The 23,335-nt window shown below is 44.1% G+C and overlaps 7 protein-coding genes across 30 annotated transcripts in view; all 7 read left to right on the forward strand.

Annotated features, from left to right (window-relative positions):
• LOC119007663 (protocadherin gamma-C5-like) overlaps window positions 1–23,335 on the forward strand; it is a 261,083-nt gene that overhangs the window by 127,612 nt on the left and 110,136 nt on the right. The gene's annotated exons all lie outside the window — the stretch shown is intronic.
• Window positions 39–2,624, forward strand: LOC119007678 (protocadherin gamma-A10-like). Its single transcript, XM_037077534.1, has one exon. It carries the CDS (start codon window positions 177–179, stop codon window positions 2,622–2,624), a length of 2,448 nt encoding a protein of 815 aa, XP_036933429.1. The 5' UTR covers window positions 39–176.
• Window positions 3,377–6,100, forward strand: LOC119008039 (protocadherin gamma-A12-like). The gene is made up of 2 exons (XM_037078068.1): window positions 3,377–6,005; window positions 6,092–6,100. The coding sequence occupies exons 1-2, from the start codon at window positions 3,552–3,554 to the stop codon at window positions 6,098–6,100; spliced, it is 2,463 nt and encodes an 820-aa protein (XP_036933963.1). The 5' UTR covers window positions 3,377–3,551.
• On the forward strand, window positions 6,436–9,911 carry LOC119007666 (protocadherin beta-16-like). Its single transcript, XM_037077522.1, has 2 exons — window positions 6,436–9,034; window positions 9,135–9,911. Exons 1-2 carry the CDS (start codon window positions 6,545–6,547, stop codon window positions 9,333–9,335), a joined length of 2,691 nt encoding a protein of 896 aa, XP_036933417.1. The 5' UTR covers window positions 6,436–6,544; the 3' UTR covers window positions 9,336–9,911.
• On the forward strand, window positions 10,088–16,050 carry LOC119007673 (protocadherin gamma-A9-like). Its single transcript, XM_037077530.1, has 2 exons — window positions 10,088–12,695; window positions 15,886–16,050. The coding sequence occupies exons 1-2, from the start codon at window positions 10,371–10,373 to the stop codon at window positions 16,033–16,035; spliced, it is 2,475 nt and encodes an 824-aa protein (XP_036933425.1). The 5' UTR covers window positions 10,088–10,370; the 3' UTR covers window positions 16,036–16,050.
• On the forward strand, window positions 13,302–19,368 carry LOC119007672 (protocadherin beta-16-like). Of its 2 annotated transcripts, XM_037077528.1 has the most exons (2): window positions 13,302–15,273; window positions 18,557–19,368. In XM_037077528.1, exons 1-2 carry the CDS (start codon window positions 13,585–13,587, stop codon window positions 19,343–19,345), a joined length of 2,478 nt encoding a protein of 825 aa, XP_036933423.1. In that variant the 5' UTR covers window positions 13,302–13,584; the 3' UTR covers window positions 19,346–19,368. The 2 variants fall into 2 exon arrangements, with proteins under 2 accessions (XP_036933423.1, XP_036933424.1); XM_037077529.1 differs by lacking the exon at window positions 13,302–15,273 and having other exon boundaries at window positions 16,449–19,368.
• LOC119008043 (protocadherin gamma-A2-like) lies at window positions 20,109–22,680 on the forward strand. The gene has a single exon (XM_037078069.1). It carries the CDS (start codon window positions 20,239–20,241, stop codon window positions 22,678–22,680), a length of 2,442 nt encoding a protein of 813 aa, XP_036933964.1. The 5' UTR covers window positions 20,109–20,238.

A 23,335-nucleotide genomic window follows, 5' to 3' on the forward strand; every position in this document is an offset into this window, starting at 1 on the left:
GGGTGCATTATGTGGGCTGATAGGCGAGGAAGACAGACTCTCTTCACGTTATATATCTATTCAGATATATACCTTTGAATGAGAGTAGATAAGCATTCTTCTTTGTTGAGAGTTATATCAGGATAAGTGTCGTGCTTGGATCATTGTTGGACATATTTTCGTGCTTTACTTTTGCTATGGCTCGTGGAATATCAGCCTACACCCGGTGCGTAAAATGGCGCTTTGGCTGCGGACAGAATTGGCATTTTGTGTTCTTCCTTTTTTATGTCACCTCGATGGTGAGCGGACACATCCGATATTCAATCCCAGAGGAGATGAAGAAAGGATCTCTGATCGGTAACGTAGCACAGGACCTGGGTTTGGATCTGAGAAGGCTTCGTTCTGGTCGGGCCCGTATCGTGACCGGAGAGAGCATCCAGTACACCGAGCTGAAGACAGACAAAGGGATTCTAGTCGTCAAAGAGAGAATAGACCGAGAGCAGCTTTGCGGGGACGTGACACCGTGTAGTTTCAGCTTCGAGGTGATTTTAGAAAACCCCATGGAGCTTCATCAAATCACAGTTGAAATCACAGATATAAATGATCATTCGCCCTCGTTCAAAAGAGACAAAATCCTTTTTGATATCAGCGAAATCGCCAATGCAGGTGCTCGTTTTTCATTAACTAGTGCAGAAGACCCAGATGTAGGTGTGAATGGACTCAGAGAATATTTTCTGTCCGAGAATGATAATTTTGTTCTGAAGCAAAACTCGAATGCGGATGGAAAGAAGTATGCAGAGATGGTGTTACAGAAGCCATTAGACAGAGAGACGAATCCGCATCTGTCTCTAAAGCTAATAGCTGTCGACGGTGGAACTCCGCAGAGATCTGGTACAGTAAACATAGATATCACTGTTCTTGATGCCAATGACAACGCGCCTGTATTTAATCAGTCTGTGTACAAAGCTACAGTGATGGAGAACTCTCCCAGAGACACTTACGTCACCACCGTTATGGCTACTGACGCAGATTTTGGCTCAAATAATATAGTGACGTATTATTTCTCAGATCTCAATAGTGGACTGAATGGTTTGTTTATGATTGATGAAAGGACTGGTGTAATTTCAATAACCGGATCTGTTGATTATGAAAAAGACAAGAAATATGAACTTCGGATTCAGGCAAAAGATCAGGGAGGTTTAACAGATTCAAGTAAAGTAGTAATTGAAGTAATTGATGTAAATGACAACGCCCCAACTCTTAGCGTCATGTCATTCACCAGTCCTGTGTCAGAAGATTCCCCTACTGGAACAACTATTGGCATTATAAATGTAAAAGATCTTGATTCCGGTGAAAACGGACAAGTTAACTGTAGAATCGAACAAAACGCACCTTTCAAGATTAAATCTAATTTGAGGAATTACTACACTTTGGTAACAGACAATGTATTAGATCGTGAACGTGTTTCAGAATATAACATCACTGTAGTAGCAACAGATGCAGGAATGTCTCCTCTCTCCACAAAGAAAACCTTTCATTTAAAGGTCTCTGATGTGAACGATAATGCTCCAGTGTTTCCACAGAGTGTTTACAATGCGTTCATCTCAGAGAACAACTCTCCTGGTGTTTCTGTTCTCACGCTGAGAGCTAAAGATCCTGATGAGAACCAAAACGCCCGAATATCTTATATCCTGGAAGATGCAAATATCGGTGCGTCTCCAGTTTCTGAATATGTTTCTATAAATGCAGAGAGCGGAGTGATACATGCAGTGCGTTCATTTGATTATGAGCAGATCAAACAGCTGCAGCTCGTCGTGAAAGCGCAGGATGGAGGCTCTCCTCCACTCAGCAGTAACGTGAGTGTGAAAATAATGATCCAGGACCAGAACGACAACCCTCCTCAGGTTCTGTACCCGGTCCAGACTGGAGGCTCTGTGGTGGCTGAAATGGTGCCTCGTTCAGCAGATGTGGGCTATCTGGTGACTAAAGTGGTGGCTGTTGATGTGGACTCTGGACAGAATGCCTGGCTCTCCTATAAACTGCAGAAAGCCACAGACAGGGCGCTGTTTGAAGTGGGCTTACAGAATGGAGAAATCCGAACTATCCGCCAGGTGACTGATAAAGATGCTGTGAAACAGAGACTGACTGTTATAGTGGAGGACAACGGGCAGCCCTCTCGTTCTGCTACAGTCATTGTTAACGTGGCGGTTGCAGACAGCTTCCCGGAAGTGCTGTCGGAGTTCACTGACTTTCCTCACGACAAGGAGTACAATGACAACCTGACTTTTTACTTAGTGCTGGCTTTGGCTGTAGTGTCCTTCCTGTTCATCACGTGTTTAGTGGTTATTATATCAGTGAAAATCTACAGATGGAGACAGTCTCGCGTCCTGTATCACTCCAGTCTCCCTGTGATTCCATACTATCCTCCACGTTACTCAGACACTTTGGGGACAGGGACTCTCCCACACGTGTACAACTACGAGGTGTGCAGGACGACTGACTCCAGAAGGAGTGACTGTAAGTTCGGCGGAGCTGGTAGTCAGAACGTGTTGATAATGGACCCCAGTTCTACAGGGACGATGCAGCGGATACAGAGTGAGAAGAGCATCCTGGATGAACCAGACTCTCCTCTGGAGGTCAGTTAAACAGTTCAAATTCACATGCGGTCTCTGTGTTTGTCATTCGGTATTTTCACTTTCAGCACCTTGGACAGCGTCGCAGTCAGTTTGTATAGAATGGCATGAATTCTTCCCCTGCACTGTGTAAAAGTCACCCTACAGCTTACTCTTCCTATTGGCAACATGTTCTACCATTTAACAGAAATCCTCTCATAGATGCTTTGTCTTTTTTTTCAGACATTAATAATACGTTAACGACTTTTTCATTTCCATATTAGGTTTTCTGTAGCGTAACTCCTTATACAACAATGCTTTGTTCTGGCGTTGCATAACATTGTTTTCATGATCAAAACCTTTCTTTTTATCCCTACAATAACGATTGCTTAGCTTATATGCGTGTTTTACTGCGTTTGAGAACGGGAGTTTCATGTATTCAGGTGGATCGGCTGAGTTGTTGGAACATTGTTGAAACTGATGACGTCACTGTCTTTTCTCTTCTCCCTCTAATTAGGCGCATGTTTCATTTTTTCCCTTTTCATTGCATTCGTTATGATGACGTGTTGAATTGATACTTGCTTTAATTTACAAATAATGTGATTTTGTATGGTATAAAAACCAAACTATTAAACATGTTACTCGTATGAGTCTCATGTACAGTGTTGGTTCTGTGTTCTCAGCCTGGTGTTCACTCTTTAGACTCTGAGGGACGCTGTTGGTCAATGAAATATTTTCTGTGTTGTGTCGTCATTCAGTCCATCCCCTGACTGACTGCACAGTAAAGAAGGCTCTCTGTGTTTAATCGAGGTTTGAGGCGCTAAAGAGAGAACATGGTCTCTCAGACTTACATGTAAACGTGGTTGACGTCTTGAGATATTACCGGGACACATTAGAGACTCTCAATCATCATATCAAGTGGATATAAATCGCCCTTTTCTATTTTTTTTTTTTTTTGCCATGATGGCAGAAAGAGGATGTTTCACCTACATATCCACAAGATGGCGATTGTTTTATGGATTTCGACGGCAAATAGGACTGCTCGTGTTGCTGCTTCATGTGGTTAACATGGTAGGTGGACAGATTCGTTATTCTATCCCAGAGGAGATGAAGAAAGGATCTGTTATTGGTAACGTAGCGCAAGATCTTGGTTTAGATCTGAGAAGGCTCCGTTCTGGGCGGGCCCGTATCGTGACCGGAGAAAACATCCAGTACACCGAGCTGAAGACAGACAAAGGGATTCTCGTCGTGAATGAGAGAATAGACCGAGAGCAGCTCTGCGGTGACGTAACGCCATGTAGCTTCAGCTTTGAAGTGATTTTGGAAAACCCGATGGAACTTCACAGAATAACTGTGGAGGTTTTAGACATAAATGATCACGCTCCGGTCTTCCCAAATAAAGACAAACCTATTTCCCTGGAAATAAGTGAATCAGCTGTAGTTGGCGGACAGTTTCCTCTGCAGAGTGCAGAGGATCTAGATGTGGGGCAAAATGCTCTGCAGGAGTATATTTTGTCACCAAATGACAATTTCATATTGAAGCAACATGCAAATCCAGATGGAAGTAAATATGTTGAAATGGTGCTGCAGAAACCTTTAGACAGAGAGCAACACCCACATCTGTCTTTGAAACTGATTGCAGTGGACGGAGGAACACCACAGAGATCTGGTACAGTAAATATAGATGTCACTGTGTTAGACGCAAACGACAATGCCCCAGTCTTTAATCAATCCGTGTATAAAGCTTTTGTGATGGAAAACACAGTTAAAGGCACAAGTTTTATCACTGTAAATGCAACAGACGCTGACAGCGGTTCATATGGACTCATTACTTACAGCTTGTCTAAAACGAAAGGCAGTGCAGCAGATATATTCAGTATTGATGAAAACACCGGCACAATTTCTGTGTCCGGTCAGATAGATTATGAAAAAAACAGAAAATATGAAGTTAGGGTCGAGGCGAAGGATCACGGTGGCTTAACTGGGACAAGTAAAGTAATATTTGATGTTTTTGATGTCAACGACAACGCCCCGGTTATAAATATTATGTCATTTTCAAGTCCATTGTCTGAGGATGCGCCTCCCGGAACAACCATTGCCATTTTAAACATAAAAGACGCAGATTCTGAGAAAAATGGACAAATTAAATGTTCGATAGATGGAAAACTTCCCTTTAAGATTGAATCCTCTCTGACAAACTATTACAATTTGATCGCAGATCAACATTTTGATCGAGAATCTGTCTCAGAATATAACATAACAATAACAGCCAGTGATTTTGGCTCACCACCTCTTTCCAGCTCAACCAAATTACACCTTAAGATTTCTGATGTAAATGACAACGCACCGTTATTTGATAAAAACAGCTACTCTGCTTACGTCACAGAGAATAATTCCCCTGGAATTTCCATTTTTGCTGTGAGTGCTCGAGACTCTGATTGGAATCAAAACGCGAGAATCTCTTATCTTTTAGAAGACACACAAGTCAGCGGAAGTCCAGTTTCCACGTATGTGTCCTTAAACTCTGAAACTGGAGTTCTCAGCGCGGTTCGTTCGTTTGATTATGAGCAAATAAAACAGCTGCAGGTCGTCGTCAAAGCGCAGGATGGAGGCTCTCCTCCACTCAGCAGCAACGTGAGTGTGAAAATAATGATCCAGGACCAGAACGACAACCCTCCTCAGGTTCTGTACCCGGTCCAGACTGGAGGCTCTGTGGTGGCTGAAATGGTGCCTCGTTCAGCAGATGTGGGCTATCTGGTGACTAAAGTGGTGGCTATTGATGTGGACTCTGGACAGAATGCCTGGCTCTCCTATAAACTGCAGAAAGCCACAGACAGGGCGCTGTTTGAAGTGGGCTTACAGAATGGAGAAATCCGAACTATCCGCCAGGTGACTGATAAAGATGCTGTGAAACAGAGACTGACTGTTATAGTGGAGGACAACGGGCAGCCCTCTCGTTCAGCTACAGTCATTGTTAACGTGGCGGTGGCGGACAGCTTCCCGGAAGTGCTGTCGGAGTTCACTGACTTTCCTCACGACAAGGAGTACAATGACAACCTGACTTTTTACTTAGTGCTGGCTTTGGCTGTAGTGTCCTTCCTGTTCATCACGTGTTTAGTGGTTATTATATCAGTGAAAATCTACAGATGGAGACAGTCTCGCGTCCTGTATCACTCCAGTCTCCCTGTGATTCCATATTATCCTCCACGTTACTCAGACACTTTGGGGACAGGGACTCTCCCACACGTGTACAACTACGAGGTGTGCAGGACGACTGACTCTAGAAGGAGTGACTGTAAGTTCGGCGGAGCTGGTAGTCAGAACGTGTTGATAATGGACCCCAGTTCAACAGGGACGATGCAGCGGATACAGAGTGAGAAGAGCATCCTGGATGAACCAGACTCTCCTCTAGAGGTGAGGTGCAATACATAGATTATACACTTGTGTCAGCTCTTTTCCTGTGAATTGAAATTACATCTCTAAACGTATTTTTCTCACAGTTGAATTGAAAACCACTGCACATGGTTCTTTCAGCGCCACATTGCGGACAGCTCTCTTTTAACTGAGATCATTTTCTGCCCTGATCATTTTTCACCTTTCACTTCTATTAATATCAGAATCGCCACCGTTTGTAAACTGTACTGATGCTGATTATAATATTAATAATATAAACAATACTACTACTACTACTACTACTACTACTATTAGTAATAATAATGGTGTTGGTGTTCTCGTTTCGGACTCTGAGTGACGCTGTTGAACAAGGATATAATTTGTACCCATCATCTCTGTGGTGCATTCAGGGGCGTTCTTTGTGAGATCATATTGAAGCGGCCGTTCAGACAGCACTAGACAGCTATTCACAGTCGAAAAAGGAAGTGTCTTTTGTTAGTATTATTGCGCTTTTTCCTCTCGTTTTTTGATATTTGAACAAATCACACCTCGAGGAGTGGATGTTAATGAATTCAGATCGAAGAATTTCGCGTGTTTTTTCCTCGGAAATTTCCCTCTCTGACATGGCGTATCAGCAACCACTCTGCAAATGGCGTTTGTATGTCGGACTGCAGCGGATAATGATTATGTTGTTGTTCTTTGTGTTAAATAATGTTGCTGGACAGATCCGCTACTCTATCCCAGAGGAGTTGAAGAAAGGCTCCCTGATTGGTAATGTAGCGCAGGACCTTGGTTTAGATTTGAGAAGGCTTCGTTCTGGTCGGGCCCGTATCGTGACCGGAGAAAACATCCAGTACACCGAGCTGAAGACAGACAAAGGGATTCTAGTCGTGAATGAGAGAATTGACCGAGAGCAGCTCTGTGGAGATGTGACACCGTGCAGCTTCAGCTTTGAAATCATTTTAGAAAATCCCATGGAGCTCCATCACATAACGATTGAAGTGTTAGATGTGAATGATCATCCTCCTGTGTTCAAGAAAGCTGACATTATGTTAGACATAAGCGAGTCAGCTAACCTAGGGGCGCGATTTGTGCTGGACAGTGCGGAGGATCCCGATGTTGGCGTCAATGGGCTGCAGAATTATGTTTTAACCTCAAACGACAATTTCGTTTTGAAGCAGCATGTGAATCCTGACGGGAGTAAATATGCAGAGATGGTGCTGCAGAAGCAGTTAGATAGAGAGGAGGCTCCTCATCTCTCTTTAAAGCTTGTAGCAGTAGACGGTGGGAACCCACAGAGATCTGGCACCGTAAGTATAGACATAACGGTTTTAGATGCAAATGACAATGCTCCTGTTTTCAACCAATCAGTGTATAAAGCCACTGTGATTGAAAATGCTTCAAGGGGCACGAATATCGTCACTGTTAATGCTACAGACGCAGATAGTGGATCGAATGGTTACATCACATATTCAATATCAAACGTGAAGAGCAATATCGCTGATTTGTTGTCCATAGATCAAGTCTCCGGTACATTATTTGTTTCAGGTCCAATAGATTTTGAAAAAGACAAGAAATATGAGCTTAGAATTGATGCAAAAGATCAGGGGGGGTTGACGGACTCAAGTAAAGTAATAATTGAGGTGACTGATGTAAATGACAACGCCCCTATTCTCAACGAAATGTCATTCACGAGTCCTGTGTCAGAGGACTCTCCTCTAGGCACAACTATTGGCATTATCAATATAAAAGATTTCGATTCAGGTGAAAACGGACAGGTATCATGTAGAATAGAGCAAAATGCACCTTTCAAGGTTAAATCTAGTTTAAGGAATTACTACACTTTGGTAACAGACACTGTATTAGATCGTGAACGTGTTTCAGAATATAACATCACTGTAGTAGCAACAGATGCAGGAATGCCTCCTCTCTCCACAAAGAAAACCTTTCATTTAAAGGTGTCTGATGTGAACGATAATGCTCCAGTGTTTCCACAGAGTGTTTACAATGCGTTCATCTCAGAGAACAACTCTCCTGGTGTTTCTGTTCTCACGCTGAGAGCTCAAGATCCTGATGAGAACCAGAACGCCCGAATATCTTATATTCTGGAAGATGCAAATATCGGTGCGTCTCCAGTTTCTGAATATGTTTCTATAAATGCAGAGAGCGGAGTGATACACGCAGTGCGTTCATTTGATTATGAGCAGATCAAACTGCTGGTTTTCGTCGTGAAAGCGCAGGATGGAGGCTCTCCTCCACTCAGCAGTAACGTGACTGTGAAAATAATGATCCAGGACCAGAACGACAACCCTCCTCAGGTTCTGTACCCGGTCCAGACTGGAGGCTCTGTGGTGGCTGAAATGGTGCCTCGTTCAGCAGATGTGGGCTATCTGGTGACTAAAGTGGTGGCTATTGATGTGGACTCTGGACAGAATGCCTGGCTCTCCTATAAACTGCAGAAAGCCACAGACAGGGCGCTGTTTGAAGTGGGCTTACAGAATGGAGAAATCCGAACTATCCGCCAGGTGACTGATAAAGATGCTGTGAAACAGAGACTGACTGTTATAGTGGAGGACAACGGGCAGCCCTCTCGTTCAGCTACAGTCATTGTTAACGTGGCGGTGGCGGACAGCTTCCCGGAAGTGCTGTCGGAGTTCACTGACTTTCCTCACGACAAGGAGTACAATGACAACCTGACTTTTTACTTAGTGCTGGCTTTGGCTGTAGTGTCCTTCCTGTTCATCACGTGTTTAGTGGTTATTATATCAGTGAAAATCTACAGATGGAGACAGTCTCGCGTCCTCTATCACTCCAGTCTCCCTGTGATTCCATATTATCCTCCACGTTACTCAGACACTTTGGGGACAGGGACTCTCCCACATGTGTACAACTACGAGGTGTGCAGGACGACTGACTCCAGAAGGAGTGACTGTAAGTTCGGCGGAGCTGGTAGTCAGAACGTGTTGATAATGGACCCCAGTTCTACAGGGACGATGCAGCGGATACAGAGTGAGAAGAGCATCCTGGATGAACCAGACTCTCCTCTAGAGGTCAGTTTAATAATGTCATCTCGTCTCTGTGCCATTATTATTCTTTCTGTTTTTTGATTACATCGACGGTGAACTGCTGCTTGCTACTCGTCATTTTCAGCACCTTGGACAGCATCTCACTCCTCATCAGTTGATAGGAATACTGCTTTTCTATCCAAATTCAGAAACTCGAAAGTTATCTTGTTCTTCAATCTTGGACAGTGACAGGCTTTTTGACACACACCGCTTTCAAATGGTTGCATTTTTTTCTGAACACATACTCATAGCTTCTTGTATCCAATTTCGCTCTTGCAGCTTGTGAAATTTCAAGATGGTGTTCGTTTGCATACACTTGTGATTCACAATCAACCACTATTACCAAAAGTGTCAGTTCCCTTTGTCACCTGACTCACACTCCCTGGCTCTATGCACCTTCTAATCCCACCATTCCCTCCCTGTTGAGTGTGTGCTGTATTTGTTGACTCCAGCGTCCACTCTTTGAATTTTAGCTTACATTAACAGACAGCTAGGATGAAATCTTTGACCTGCCTAAAGTAAATCCATATTTTTTCTCTTGCGCAGAAACTAGATATAAGACGTTGTTTACTTATTTCTACTTTTTTCTTCCATATTAATTGACTAATGACTTGTCAGTGTTTGCAGAACACAGTTTACGTAGTTGAGATGCTGCGTTTGATTGTATAGAATCATTTTGTTCTCTGATTTTCCACCACTTCTCTCTGGTTCCTGCTGTGTTTTCTCAGCACTCCCAGTGCTACCTCGTCTTTCAGTACCACAGACAGCGACACTCCTATTCTTTCACTTTAGTCAACTTTATCCCCTTTGAAGTAATCTGTCCTTCCAAACAGTAAAAGATTAAATGGGTTGTTATTGCTGTTTGTGTATTGCGTTTTGTTGTGTTAATTGTCCAACTAAATCCTAATTTTCAACATATTGCACTTTGCCAATACAGTATTTGTACAAAAAAAAAATAAAAAAATAAAAAAAATGGAGAACTACCTGCAAAATTCCGATACCTGCTCAGGCTCCAAGTCTCAGTGTAATGAGTTCAAGGTTTGGACTCTAAGGGACGCTGTTGGTCAGCAAAACAATTTCAGTGTCAACACCCAGCCTTTTCCTCCTCCCTCACCACCACAGTTTAGCATGACAGCGGAGATTCTGTCCTTCGTGTGAGGAGAGGGAGTGAAGAGGCGATTATTTATACTTTGTCTTTGGAATATACCAGGGACACGTTGGTATCTACAAGCAGTGCAATATATTTGAGCAGGACTACGAGCTCATATTTGTTTTCTTCGAGTGAGGACGCTTCATTCATCCAAGAGCTATTGTTTCTGCCATGGAAGCTGGACACCAATCCTACGCCAGAAGTGTAAGATGGCGATTCCGTTCTATATTACGGTATCAAATGGGATTTCTCGTTTTGCTGACGTGTCTTGGCGATAGAGTGGTCGGGCAGATTCGTTATTCTATTCCGGAGGAGATGAAAAAGGGCTCCGTTATAGGCAATGTGGCGCAAGACCTCGGTCTGGATCTGAGGAGGCTCCGCTCTGGCCGGGCCCGCATCGTTAGTGGGGAGAACAACCAGTACACCGAGCTGAACACAGACAAAGGGATTCTGGTCGTCAATGAGAGAATAGACCGAGAGCAGCTGTGTGGAGACGTGACGCCATGCAGCCTCAGCTTCGAAATCATTTTAGAAAACCCAATCGAGCTTCATCGAGTCACTGTCGAAATTTTAGACATAAACGATAACACCCCTTTCTTTCCAAATAAAGACATCCAATTTGAACTGAGCGAATCTGCGACGATCGGAGCCAAATTTCCCGTTGAAAGCGCAGTTGATCCTGACGTTGGACTGAACGCGTTACAGAATTACATTCTGTCTCCCAATAATTATTTTGTTCTGAAACAACATGCGAATCCAGACGGCAGTAAATACGCTGAGTTGGTGCTTCAGAAGCCATTAGACAGAGAGGAACACCCCCGTGTCCTTCTGAAATTAATAGCTGTCGACGGTGGAAACCCACAGAGATCAGGTACGGTGGATATAAATGTGTCTGTTATAGATGTAAACGATAATGCTCCTGTATTTAACCAGTCCGTTTATCGGGCCACCGTCGTTGAAAATGCTCCGAAAGGAACTTACATTACGACCGTTAACGCCACTGATTTAGACATCGGTAGTAACGGGGAAATAATGTTCAGTTTCTCAAAAATAAGAGGCAACACAGTGGATATGTTTAGTATTGATGAAAACACAGGTGTCATATCAGTAGCTGGACTTATAGACTTTGAAAAAGAGAAAAAATACGAGCTTAGGTTAGAGGCAAGGGATCGAGGAGGTCTGACTGGGACCAGTAAAGTTATTATTGATGTTAGTGACGTCAATGATAATGCTCCAGTTATTAATATCATGTCATTTTCTAATACAGTATCGGAGGATGCCCCTCTCGGCACGACAATAGCTGTAATCAATGTCAAAGACGCTGATTCAGAGAAAAACGGACAGATAAAATGTACAATAGACAAAACGCTTCCGTTTAAAATCCAGTCATCATTAACGAACTACTATAATTTAGTGGCGGATCAACATTTTGACAGAGAGACGACTTCTGAATACGAGATTACAATCACAGCCACCGATTCAGGTTCTCCTCCTCTTTCTAGCTCCGTCACGCTGCAGCTTAGAGTCTCTGACATCAACGATAACGTTCCGTCGTTCGACAGAAACGCATATTCTGCTTACGTCACGGAGAACAATTCGCCTGGAATGTCGATCACCTCCGTTAGCGCGCGAGACTCTGACTGGAATCAAAACGCGAGAATCTCATATTTCCTGGAGGACACGCAGATCAGCGGCAATCCAGTGTCCACCTACGTGTCGATAAACTCTGAAACTGGGGTTTTACATGCGGTGCGTTCTTTTGATTATGAGCAAATCAAACAGCTGCAGCTCGTCGTCAAAGCGCAGGATGGAGGCTCTCCTCCACTCAGCAGTAACGTGAGTGTGAAAATAATGATCCAGGACCAGAACGACAACCCTCCTCAGGTTCTGTACCCGGTCCAGACTGGAGGCTCTGTGGTGGCTGAAATGGTGCCTCGTTCAGCAGATGTGGGCTATCTGGTGACTAAAGTGGTGGCTGTTGATGTGGACTCTGGACAGAATGCCTGGCTCTCCTATAAACTGCAGAAAGCCACAGACAGGGCGCTGTTTGAAGTGGGCTTACAGAATGGAGAAATCCGAACTATCCGCCAGGTGACTGATAAAGATGCTGTGAAACAGAGACTGACTGTTATAGTGGAGGACAACGGGCAGCCCTCTCGTTCAGCTACAGTCATTGTTAACGTGGCGGTGGCCGACAGCTTCCCGGAAGTGCTGTCGGAATTCACTGACTTTCCTCACGACAAGGAGTACAATGACAACCTGACTTTTTACTTAGTGCTGGCTTTGGCTGTAGTGTCCTTCCTGTTCATCACGTGTTTAGTGGTTATTATATCAGTGAAAATCTACAGATGGAGACAGTCTCGCGTCCTGTATCACTCCAGTCTCCCTGTGATTCCATATTATCCTCCACGTTACTCAGACACTTTGGGGACAGGGACTCTCCCACACGTGTACAACTACGAGGTGTGCAGGACGACTGACTCCAGAAGGAGTGACATTAAATATATGCAGCCGATGAGTCAAAGTTTAGTGAGTGTGGAAGGAGCCGGGACTGATGCACCGCAGGTGGAAAAGCCTTTGTCAGGCACCTGTTCTCAAATGTCAACTTTGGTGAGTGACTTATCAAATCTTTAAAACATTCCTCCTTATTTCCTCGATGTTTTTCATATGTCATTTAGTTTATTTAGGGTGAAATTCAGGTGCACATCTGTTAGTCATGCTTTTTTGTGTCACTCTCCATGGTCCTGGAGTGGTCATGGATTCCTATTGAATCACCCATTTTGCAAGGTTTTCGGTCTTGATTGTTTTGATTTTTTTAAGTATCTGTTGCAGCAATCAACAACTGTATTTTTTCTCATTTGTAGCAGTTAGAATGAAAAATTAAGATTTGCAGTGTGCAATGTAGTCTAAGTCATCATCTGTGTTTTACCATGCTATGTCAGTTGAGGTCTTTTCAATATTAAGGTTTCATTAAATACGAATTTAACATGATTTAACTATGATCTGGCGCCTGGTCAGTGAGTTCATTCTGCTCTTCTCTCTTATTTTATTATGTTAGAACATAAACACTTTATGGGTTTTAAAAGAGACATTTAAACTCTTCCCACTACTGTGCACATCACAAACATTACCGTGGATGGGCTCTGAGCGCCGCTGTTGATACATCACTGACTAGCTGTGTAAAGCAGCAGTGCAGTGTTCCACCCCTTTAATGCATTTCACTGTTTTCCTGCTGAGAAAGAAGACGGTCTGGACTGTCGACTTCTAGCGTGTGGCGTTAGTCGTTGATTTTCTCAGCTGAAAACACGTTTACCTTTCCAATTTGTGGATTTTATGACATCGGTTTTTAATTGACAGCGATCACTGCGTCTTTTCGTCTGGATTTATGATGGATTGTTTGAGGATTTCCGCTCGTAGAGGCCGATGGCCAGCGCTGTTTTTCATTCTTTGTCTTCTCAAGCTGAGCTCAGTGTGCGGACAGGCTCGGTACTCCGTACCGGAGGAGCAGGCGGAGGGATCTTTCGTTGGAAACATTGGTAGAGATTTGGGTTTGGATGTGGCGAGGCTCGTTTCAGGTAAAGCTCGTATTATTACCAAAGGAAGCCGACAGTACGTTGATTTAAACCGAGACAAAGGCACTCTTGTTATCAAAGAGCGGATCGACCGAGAAGAGCTGTGTGGGAAGACGACGCCCTGTAGCTTCAACTTCGAGGTCATTTTGGAAAATCCGATCCAGCTTTATCGTGTCACAGTTGAGGTCATAGACATCAACGATAACAGTCCGTTGTTCCCAAAGGATGAGATCAGTTTGAAAATAGCTGAAAATGCTGCAGCGGGTACTCGTTTCTCACTAGAGAGTGCAGACGACCCTGATGTTGGTGTTAATGATATTCAGAAATACACACTTAAACCATCAGATCATTTTAAATTGGAAGTACAGAGTCAGCCTGATGGAGGAACATTCATCGAAATGGTTTTACAAAACTCGTTAGACCGAGAGAAAGAGGAGACTCACACACTGGTGCTGCTCGCTTCAGATGGAGGGGAGCCACACAGATCAGGGACGGTGCGTATTCATGTCACTGTGCTGGATGCTAACGATAATGCACCAGTGTGTAGCCAGCCTGTTTATAAAGCTGATGTGAAGGAGAACTCTGCTGTCGGATCCGTGGTCACCACTGTCAGTGCAAATGATGCAGATAAAGGAGTTAATAGTGAAGTAACTTATTCTATCGGTCATGTAGCCAAAGATGCAAAGCAGCTGTTTGAAGTAAATATTAACACGGGAGAGATCAAAGTTGCAGGTAAATTGGATTATGAAAAATCAAAAACGTATCAATTAAATATTCAGGCCAGTGACCACGGGGGGTTTACAGACACGTGCAAAGTTCATATTCAAATAATTGATGAGAATGACAACATCCCTACAATTCAGCTCATGTCGTTTTCTAACTCCATCTCCGAGGATTCTCCTCCAGGTACAACTATAGCTGTTGTTAACGTAGATGATGAAGACTCTGATGGTAACGGTGTCGTCAAGTGCTCCATTAACTCTGACGTGCCTTTCAAAATCGAGTCTTCATTAACAGGATATTACACTATAGTAACAGAAGACTTCTTAGACAGAGAAAGTGTTCCTGAGTATAACATCACCATCACCGTCTCCGACCAAGGCTCTCCTCCTCTGTCTAGCAGTAAAAACATCAACGTTAAAGTGTCTGACGTGAATGACAGCCCGCCAAAGTTTGATCAGTCAGAATATAGTAAGACTGTCCCAGAGAACAACTCTCCTGGATTTCCAGTGTTTACTGTCAGTGCTCGTGATGCAGACTGGGGCCAAAACGCTCGAGTTTCTTACTTTCTGCAGGAGAAACAGATTAATGGGGCTGCTGTGTCTTCATTAGTGTCAGTGAATTCTGAAAATGGCGTCATTCACGCTGTGAGGTCGTTTGATTATGAGCAAATCAAGTGGTTCGAGTTTAACGTGACTGCTCGCGATGCTGGATCCCCTCCTCTGAGCTCAGTGGCTACAGTCAGAATTATAGTCCAGGACCAGAATGACAACCCTCCTCAGGTTCTGTACCCGGTCCAGACTGGAGGCTCTCTGGTGGCCGAAATGGTGCCTCGTTCAGCAGATGTGGGCTATCTGGTGACTAAAGTGGTGGCTGTTGATGTGGACTCTGGACAGAATGCTTGGCTCTCCTATAAACTGCAGAAAGCCACAGACAGGGCGCTGTTTGAAGTGGGCTTACAGAATGGAGAAATCCGAACTATCCGCCAGGTGACTGATAAAGATGCTGTGAAACAGAGACTGACTGTTATAGTGGAGGACAACGGGCAGCCCTCTCGTTCAGCTACAGTCATTGTTAACGTGGCGGTGGCGGACAGCTTCCCGGAAGTGCTGTCGGAGTTCACTGACTTTCCTCACGACAAGGAGTACAATGACAACCTGACTTTTTACTTAGTGCTGGCTTTGGCTGTAGTGTCCTTCCTGTTCATCACGTGTTTAGTGGTTATTATATCAGTGAAAATCTACAGATGGAGACAGTCTCGCGTCCTGTATCACTCCAGTCTCCCTGTGATTCCATATTATCCTCCACGTTACTCAGACACTTTGGGGACAGGGACTCTCCCACACGTGTACAACTACGAGGTGTGCAGGACGACTGACTCCAGAAGGAGTGACTGTAAGTTCGGCGGAGCTGGTAGTCAGAACGTGTTGATAATGGACCCCAGTTCTACAGGGACGATGCAGCGGATACAGAGTGAGAAGAGCATCCTGGATGAACCAGACTCTCCTCTAGAGGTGGGTTATTTTGTCCTTCACCCTCCTTAACCAACCTTCAGTGCTTTAATTATAGTGTAATTTGCAGATTTCAGATATGACTTGGTGTTGTGGTTTGTCTCACTGCCTTCTCAAAGGACATGTTCAGCACCACGAGTAGTGGACAGCTCCTCTTTGAGTTCTATCGTTCAACTGAAGATTGAAAAAGCGATTAAAAGAGAATTAACACTTTTTTCCCCCTGAATTACTCTGATCCATTTAAATGTTACCTACTTGTGATGCTGTATGCACTTGATGAGCTGTTTTTTGTCATTTGTAATTAGAACATATGTGTTGACTTTGTCTTGTCCTTCAAAGCTTTATTGCTTGGAGAAAGAAAGCAAATTTAATGGTACAATGAAAGCGTGTTTGCAATCAGCAACATTGTGGCATTGCAGCAGTTTGCTCTTCCACTTGATCTCTTCCTGTCATTTAAATAACCGTATCAGCTGCTTCTTGTATATCTGCAGAACACAATGAACATATCCCACTTACACACATAGAAGCAAACATGAATGCACACGTTAGCCACACGCTCTTTGCTCCTATTCAAATATCATAGTTTCCCCTTTTTCTCTACTCACTGCACTTGTCATTTCATCATTGGACTCTAAGGGCCGCTGTTGGTCTTTAAAGCACATTTAGTGCCTTTGAAATGCAGCTACACCTCCCTGTATTTCTCTTAGTGTCCCGCGGAGAGCAGCTCATTCGGTCTCCATTTGGATTATCCGACTAATGTAGTCGTTTTCACACCGTGGATCATAAAGACATCAACAGGAGGACGATAGGGGGTAACGGGACGGCTTTTTGTGCGATACCTTCGTGTGGAGTTTGGGTGGATTGCTTCGGGAATATGCCTTTTATCAGCAGTGAACCCACGGTTAAATGGCAAGTACGGGCCTTCATCCTTGTTTTTCTCATAGACGCGACAGTCTGTCAAATCCGCTACTCCGTCCCAGAGGAGATGAGAAAGGGCTCCTTTGTGGGAAATGTGGCTGAAGATTTAGGTATCGACGCTAAAAGGCTGAAATCAGGCGGTGCCCGGATTGTTAGCGGGGAAAGCAGCGAGTACATCCGGCTGGATGCAGACAAAGGGATTCTTGTGGTGGGCGAAAGGATAGATAGAGAACAGCTCTGCGGGCAGATATCGCCCTGTAGCTTGAATTTTGAAATGATAATGATGAATCCAATGCAGCTGCACAGCGTCGTGGTGGAAGTGTTGGATGTAAATGATAACGCGCCCGTGTTTCCTGAGAAAGAAGTGCATGTAGAGATAGTAGAATCGGCTCTACTAGGGACCGAAATATTGCAAGAGAGCGCCACCGATCCTGACGTAGGCATCAACGCTTTACAGGGCTACACGTTACACCCCACAACGCACTTCAATATTAAGGTCCTGTCCAGCCCAAATGGTCATAAATATGCACAGCTGTATCTTTTTAGTGCCTTAGACCGCGAGAAAGAAGAAACGCTGCTCCTCACGCTTACTGCTGTGGACGGCGGTGAACCACAGAAATCAGGGACACTAAAAATACGTGTAACTGTGCTCGACACAAATGACAACGCTCCAGTCTTTACGCAGTCAAATATCAAGGCGTCTGTCAAAGAAAATGTTCCAAAGGGAACTTTAGTCGTGCGCTTGAGCGCTACGGATGCAGATGATGGGATGTATGGCCGCGTCACATACCACTTTAATCGCATGTCTAGTAATGTTGCAGAGCTATTTCATCTGGATGAAAACAGCGGCGACTTAACGGTAAACGGCATGATTGATTATGAAGAGAATAAAGTATTTGAGATCAGCGTGCAGGCAAAGGATCATGGTGGACAAAGCACATCCACAAAAGTCATAATTGAGGTGATGGATGTTAATGACAATGCACCTTTAATAACGATGACCTCGTTTTCCACTTCCATCGCTGAGGATTCTCCCATTGGAACCACTGTGGCGATCATAAACGTTAAAGATGTAGATTCAGGCAAAAATGGGAAAGTAGACTGCTCAGTTAATGGCAACATCCCGTTTGCAATCCACTCATCTCTAAAGAATTATTACACTCTGGTGACAAACGGTGTCCTTGACAGGGAGCGTAATCCTGTTTACAATATAACTTTCACTGCTGTGGATGAAGGCAGTCCGGCACTGTCGACTAACAAGACAGTAACACTCCGAGTATCCGACGTTAATGATAACGCCCCAGTATTTGAACGGAGTTATTACGAAGCTAATATCATGGAGAATAACTCGCCAGGGTTATCTGTATTTTCTGTGAAAGCGCACGATTCTGACTCAGGCCAGAATGCACGTGTTTCTTACCTGCTAATTGATACAGAGTTAAATGGTAACCCCATATCCACCTACATATCTGTTAACGCAGAGAGTGGAGCCATACAAGCAGTTCGATCATTTGACTTTGAGCAAATTAAAAGTCTAGATATTTTTGTAAGAGGACAGGATGGGGGCTCCCCGCCTTTAAGCAGTAATGCCACAGTTAAATTAAATATTCAAGATCAGAACGACAACCCTCCTCAGGTTCTGTACCCGGTCCAGACTGGAGGCTCTCTGGTGGCTGAAATGGTGCCTCGTTCAGCAGATGTGGGCTATCTGGTGACTAAAGTGGTGGCTGTTGATGTGGACTCTGGACAGAATGCCTGGCTCTCCTATAAACTGCAGAAAGCCACAGACAGGGCGCTGTTTGAAGTGGGCTTACAGAATGGAGAAATCCGAACTATCCGCCAGGTGACTGATAAAGATGCTGTGAAACAGAGACTGACTGTTATAGTGGAGGACAACGGGCAGCCCTCTCGTTCAGCTACAGTCATTGTTAACGTGGCGGTGGCGGACAGCTTCCCGGAAGTGCTGTCGGAGTTCACTGACTTTCCTCACGACAAGGAGTACAATGACAACCTGACTTTTTACTTAGTGCTGGCTTTGGCTGTAGTGTCCTTCCTGTTCATCACGTGTTTAGTGGTTATTATATCAGTGAAAATCTACAGATGGAGACAGTCTCGCGTCCTGTATCACTCCAGTCTCCCTGTGATTCCATATTATCCTCCACGTTACTCAGACACTTTGGGGACAGGGACTCTCCCACATGTGTACAACTACGAGGTGTGCAGGACGACTGACTCCAGAAGGAGTGACTGTAAGTTCGGCGGAGCTGGTAGTCAGAACGTGTTGATAATGGACCCCAGTTCTACAGGGACGATGCAGCGGATACAGAGTGAGAAGAGCATCCTGGATGAACCAGACTCTCCTCTAGAGGTTGGCTTTGTCTTTTTTATAAAGTTCTATTCCTTTAAAACTGTATGTTATTTTTGACCATAAGATGGCTGGTGTCAATTAAAAATGTATCCTTACCAGATAATTACTCTGATCATTTTGTTGACACTGATATTCACCCTGCTTAAAGTGGCATTACATAAGACATAGTTTTTTGCAGTATCAATAATATCAGTGCTCAAGTGTTCATCAAAAGTGGACTGATACACATACATGACAAGAGTCAACCTGTAACACAGTTAACATGAACACTTTAAACCTGTTTTATCCGCCAAAGCGCACTAACTGGCAAACATAGGTACCTTATCCTTTCTTTTATTGTATCTATTTTAACTATGCTAATGCAATCTGAATGAACGTCAGATATACAGAGTCACACTGTAAGAGTTACACGGTCTCAGTCCTTCCTGTCAGTGCCCGTCAGCACCATGGACAGAGCAACACTGTGCCCCTCTCTCTTTTTCAGTTCACTGCTTCACTGAGCCTGTGTGTGTGTGTGTGTGTGTGTGTGTGTGTGTGTGTGTGTGTGTGTGTGTGTGTGTGTGTGTGTGTGTGTGTGTGTTTACTGATGTGCACGGCATATTATCTCTATTGTCTTAGTATTGGACGTGTCAATATTATCATATTCGAACATTTTGAGCAGCACCCCTGAAAATCAGGAGTGTGTTTGTAATGTGCAGTTCAGCGAATCCAACTCACAGGGACGCTGTTGACCAGCCTGCTGAGATTTCAGAGCTCATTGCAGCTGTACCTCCCCCATCATCGCCAAATGTTACGAGGGAAGAGAAAAAAGCATCAAAAGGCAAGTTGTGGAAGAGGGAGATGATCGAACACGGAGATACCAGGCGAATTATCAGCATTCTTGGGAGTTTGGATTACTGATTTTTGTATCTGAAACCCTTTCACTGGATAACGGATTTGTTACAATTATTATGGACGGGAGAATGTCGGACAGAACAATGAAACGGCAAGTCGGCCTGCTGTTGTTTGTGACGGTTGTTTCTCTCGGCTCGGTTTTAGGGCAGGTCAGCTACTCTATTCCTGAGGAAATGCCGAAAGGATCCTTGGTCGGCAACATCGCTCAGGATTTAGGTTTGGATGTGAAACGGCTGAAATCAGGGAAGGCTCGTATTTACACCGGAGAAGGTACAGAATACATCGAGCTGAATAAAGAAAGAGGAGTCCTTGTAATGAAAGAGCGGATAGACAGAGAGGCGCTCTGCGGACAGACGACGCCCTGTGCTCTTGATTTTCAGATAATATTGGAGAATCCTATGCAGTTTTACAGCATCACTGTCGAGATCACCGACATTAACGACAACGCCCCCGATTTTAAAAAAAGGGAAATGAAATTTGAAATTAGTGAGACGGTTCAAATGGGATCTAAATTTGTCTTAGAAAAGGCGGTTGACGTCGACGTGGGTATTAATGGGCTCCGGGGCTATTCGCTAAGTTCAAGTGACACATTCAATTTAATCCCGTATCGGATTGGCAGCAGTAGAAATGTTGAGATGGTTTTAAAGAAGCAGCTTGACCGAGAGAAAGAGGACCGCCTGTCTTTAGTGTTGACTGCTTTAGACGGTGGCGACCCGCAGCTCTCTGGAACGATCCAAATATTCATTACTGTGTTGGATGCTAACGATAATGCACCTGTTTGTACTCAGACAGAGTATAAAACTAATGTGAAGGAAAATTCGTTGAAGGGAGCTGTTCTGACCACTGTTAGCGCGTCTGATGCAGATGAAGGTCCGCACGGACACGTACAGTATGCGATTTCTAATGTTCCAGAGGGCGCACTTGACCTCTTTCATGTAGATCAGGAAAGTGGTGTGGTCACATTAATGGGAACACTTGACTATGAAAAATTTCGGCATTTTGAAATTGATGTCCAAGCATCAGATGAAGGTGGCAACTCAGATGTTTGTAAAGTCATGATTGAGGTGCTGGACACAAACGACAACCCACCTGCTATTAATATTATGTCAACATCATCCAGTATATCTGAGGATGTTAAACCAGGCACAGTTCTGACAATGATGAACGTTCAGGATCCAGATTCAGATGAAAATGGCAAAGTCCACTGTGTATTAGATGACAATGCACATTTCAAAATCATGTCAACATCAAACAATTTCTTTACTTTAGTGACAGATGGTGAGTTAGACAGAGAGATCGCGTCACAGTATAATATCACCGTGACCTGCTCTGATGAAGGAGTGCCCTCCCTCTCCAGCAGCGTCACTCTCACCTTACAGATCTCTGATGTGAACGACAACGCGCCTGTCTTTAAGAGGAGCTCATATGAGGCCTACATTGTAGAAAACAACACACCAGGCCTCTCTATATTCACAGTGAGAGCCAGAGACGCTGACTGGAACCAGAATGCTCGTGTTTCTTACATCCTGGAGGACTCCTCTGTTAACGGAGTGCCAGTCTCCTCATATGTGTCCGTCAGTGCTGATAGTGGAGTCATCCATGCAGTGCGCTCTTTTGACTACGAGCAGATCAAAGATTTCCACTTCAGCGTCAAAGCGCAGGATGGAGGCTCTCCTCCACTCAGCAGTATTGTGAGTGTGAAAATAATGATCCAGGACCAGAACGACAACCCTCCTCAGGTTCTGTACCCGGTCCAGACTGGAGGCTCTGTGGTGGCTGAAATGGTGCCTCGTTCAGCAGATGTGGGCTATCTGGTGACTAAAGTGGTGGCTGTTGATGTGGACTCTGGACAGAATGCCTGGCTCTCCTATAAACTGCAGAAAGCCACAGACAGGGCGCTGTTTGAAGTGGGCTTGCAGAATGGAGAAATCCGAACTATCCGCCAGGTGACTGATAAAGATGCTGTGAAACAGAGACTGACTGTTATAGTGGAGGACAACGGGCAGCCCTCTCGTTCAGCTACAGTCATTGTTAACGTGGCGGTGGCCGACAGCTTCCCGGAAGTGCTGTCGGAGTTCACTGACTTTCCTCACGACAAGGAGTACAATGACAACCTGACTTTTTACTTAGTGCTGGCTTTGGCTGTAGTGTCCTTCCTGTTCATCACGTGTTTAGTGGTTATTATATCAGTGAAAATCTACAGATGGAGACAGTCTCGCGTCCTGTATCACTCCAGTCTCCCTGTGATTCCATATTATCCTCCACGTTACTCAGACACTTTGGGTACAGGGACTCTCCCACACGTGTACAACTACGAGGTGTGCAGGACGACTGACTCCAGAAGGAGTGACTGTAAGTTCGGCGGAGCTGGTAGTCAGAACGTGTTGATAATGGACCCCAGTTCTACAGGGACGATGCAGCGGATGCAGAGTGAGAAGAGCATCCTGGATGAACCAGACTCTCCTCTAGAGGTTAGTTGTACAGAAATTATAATGTAATGTTTTACTAGTTCATCTGGTTCTTTTATCTTGAACAATGGCGCCAATTCCTCATACATGCTCAGTTAAATTTGAACGTTTGTTCCCCTGTCATTTGGGTTGGTTTATTGACTCTTCTTGAGTATTCCGGTAATATATACTTCCTTTAATTTGAACAAACTATTTTCTTAAAGTTGCACTTTTTTTTTCTTTTCTTTTCTTTTCTTTTCTTTTCTTTTCTTTTCTTTTCTTTTCTTTTCTTTTCTTTTTACAGATTTATGTTTCAAGAGTCTTATTACCCAAAGCCATTTGAATTTTTCTTCCGAGTTATAGGTTTCCGAACGTTATAAGATGGTGTGAGTCTAAGGAAATACCTTTTTATCTCAATTCAGCACCATGGACAGCGCATCAGGTTCCCTCACTTCTTGAGCAGTGAATACCAGAGTGGTTCATTGTTGCAGTGTGACATGTTGCCTAAATGGAAGTCCTTCCGCACTTTGAATCGTGTGCACATGATGTCTTTTTATTTTGTTTCTTTGACGTCAGTTTACTTCATGTTGGAGAGCAACAAACTTGTTTTTTTGTAATGAGGAATGCTCACACTTTCTCATACATTTTTGCGACGTTGGACTTTATCTTCATGACTACTGAATATGCAGGATTCAATAGTTGATTG

The sequence above is a fragment of the Acanthopagrus latus genome, chromosome 18 (genome assembly GCF_904848185.1).
Source record: "Acanthopagrus latus isolate v.2019 chromosome 18, fAcaLat1.1, whole genome shotgun sequence".
NCBI lineage: Eukaryota > Metazoa > Chordata > Actinopteri > Spariformes > Sparidae > Acanthopagrus > Acanthopagrus latus.

Excerpts from the sequence above, each read along its gene's own strand:
- LOC119008043 (XM_037078069.1), top strand. The coding sequence starts at position 20,239 with ATGGACGGGAGAATGTCGGACAGAACAATGAAACGGCAAGTCGGCCTG.
- LOC119007666 (XM_037077522.1), top strand. The coding sequence starts at position 6,545 with ATGTTAATGAATTCAGATCGAAGAATTTCGCGTGTTTTTTCCTCGGAA. Across the intron at positions 9,035-9,134 it reads AACCAGACTCTCCTCTAGAG|CACCTTGGACAGCATCTCAC; the intron begins GTCAGTTTAATA and ends CGTCATTTTCAG.
- LOC119008039 (XM_037078068.1), top strand. The coding sequence starts at position 3,552 with ATGATGGCAGAAAGAGGATGTTTCACCTACATATCCACAAGATGGCGA.
- LOC119007678 (XM_037077534.1), top strand. The coding sequence starts at position 177 with ATGGCTCGTGGAATATCAGCCTACACCCGGTGCGTAAAATGGCGCTTT.
- LOC119007672 (XM_037077528.1), top strand. The coding sequence starts at position 13,585 with ATGATGGATTGTTTGAGGATTTCCGCTCGTAGAGGCCGATGGCCAGCG. Across the intron at positions 15,274-18,556 it reads AGAATGACAACCCTCCTCAG|GTTCTGTACCCGGTCCAGAC; the intron begins GTTCTGTACCCG and ends AACCCTCCTCAG.
- LOC119007673 (XM_037077530.1), top strand. The coding sequence starts at position 10,371 with ATGGAAGCTGGACACCAATCCTACGCCAGAAGTGTAAGATGGCGATTC. Across the intron at positions 12,696-15,885 it reads CTGACTCCAGAAGGAGTGAC|TGTAAGTTCGGCGGAGCTGG; the intron begins ATTAAATATATG and ends AGAAGGAGTGAC.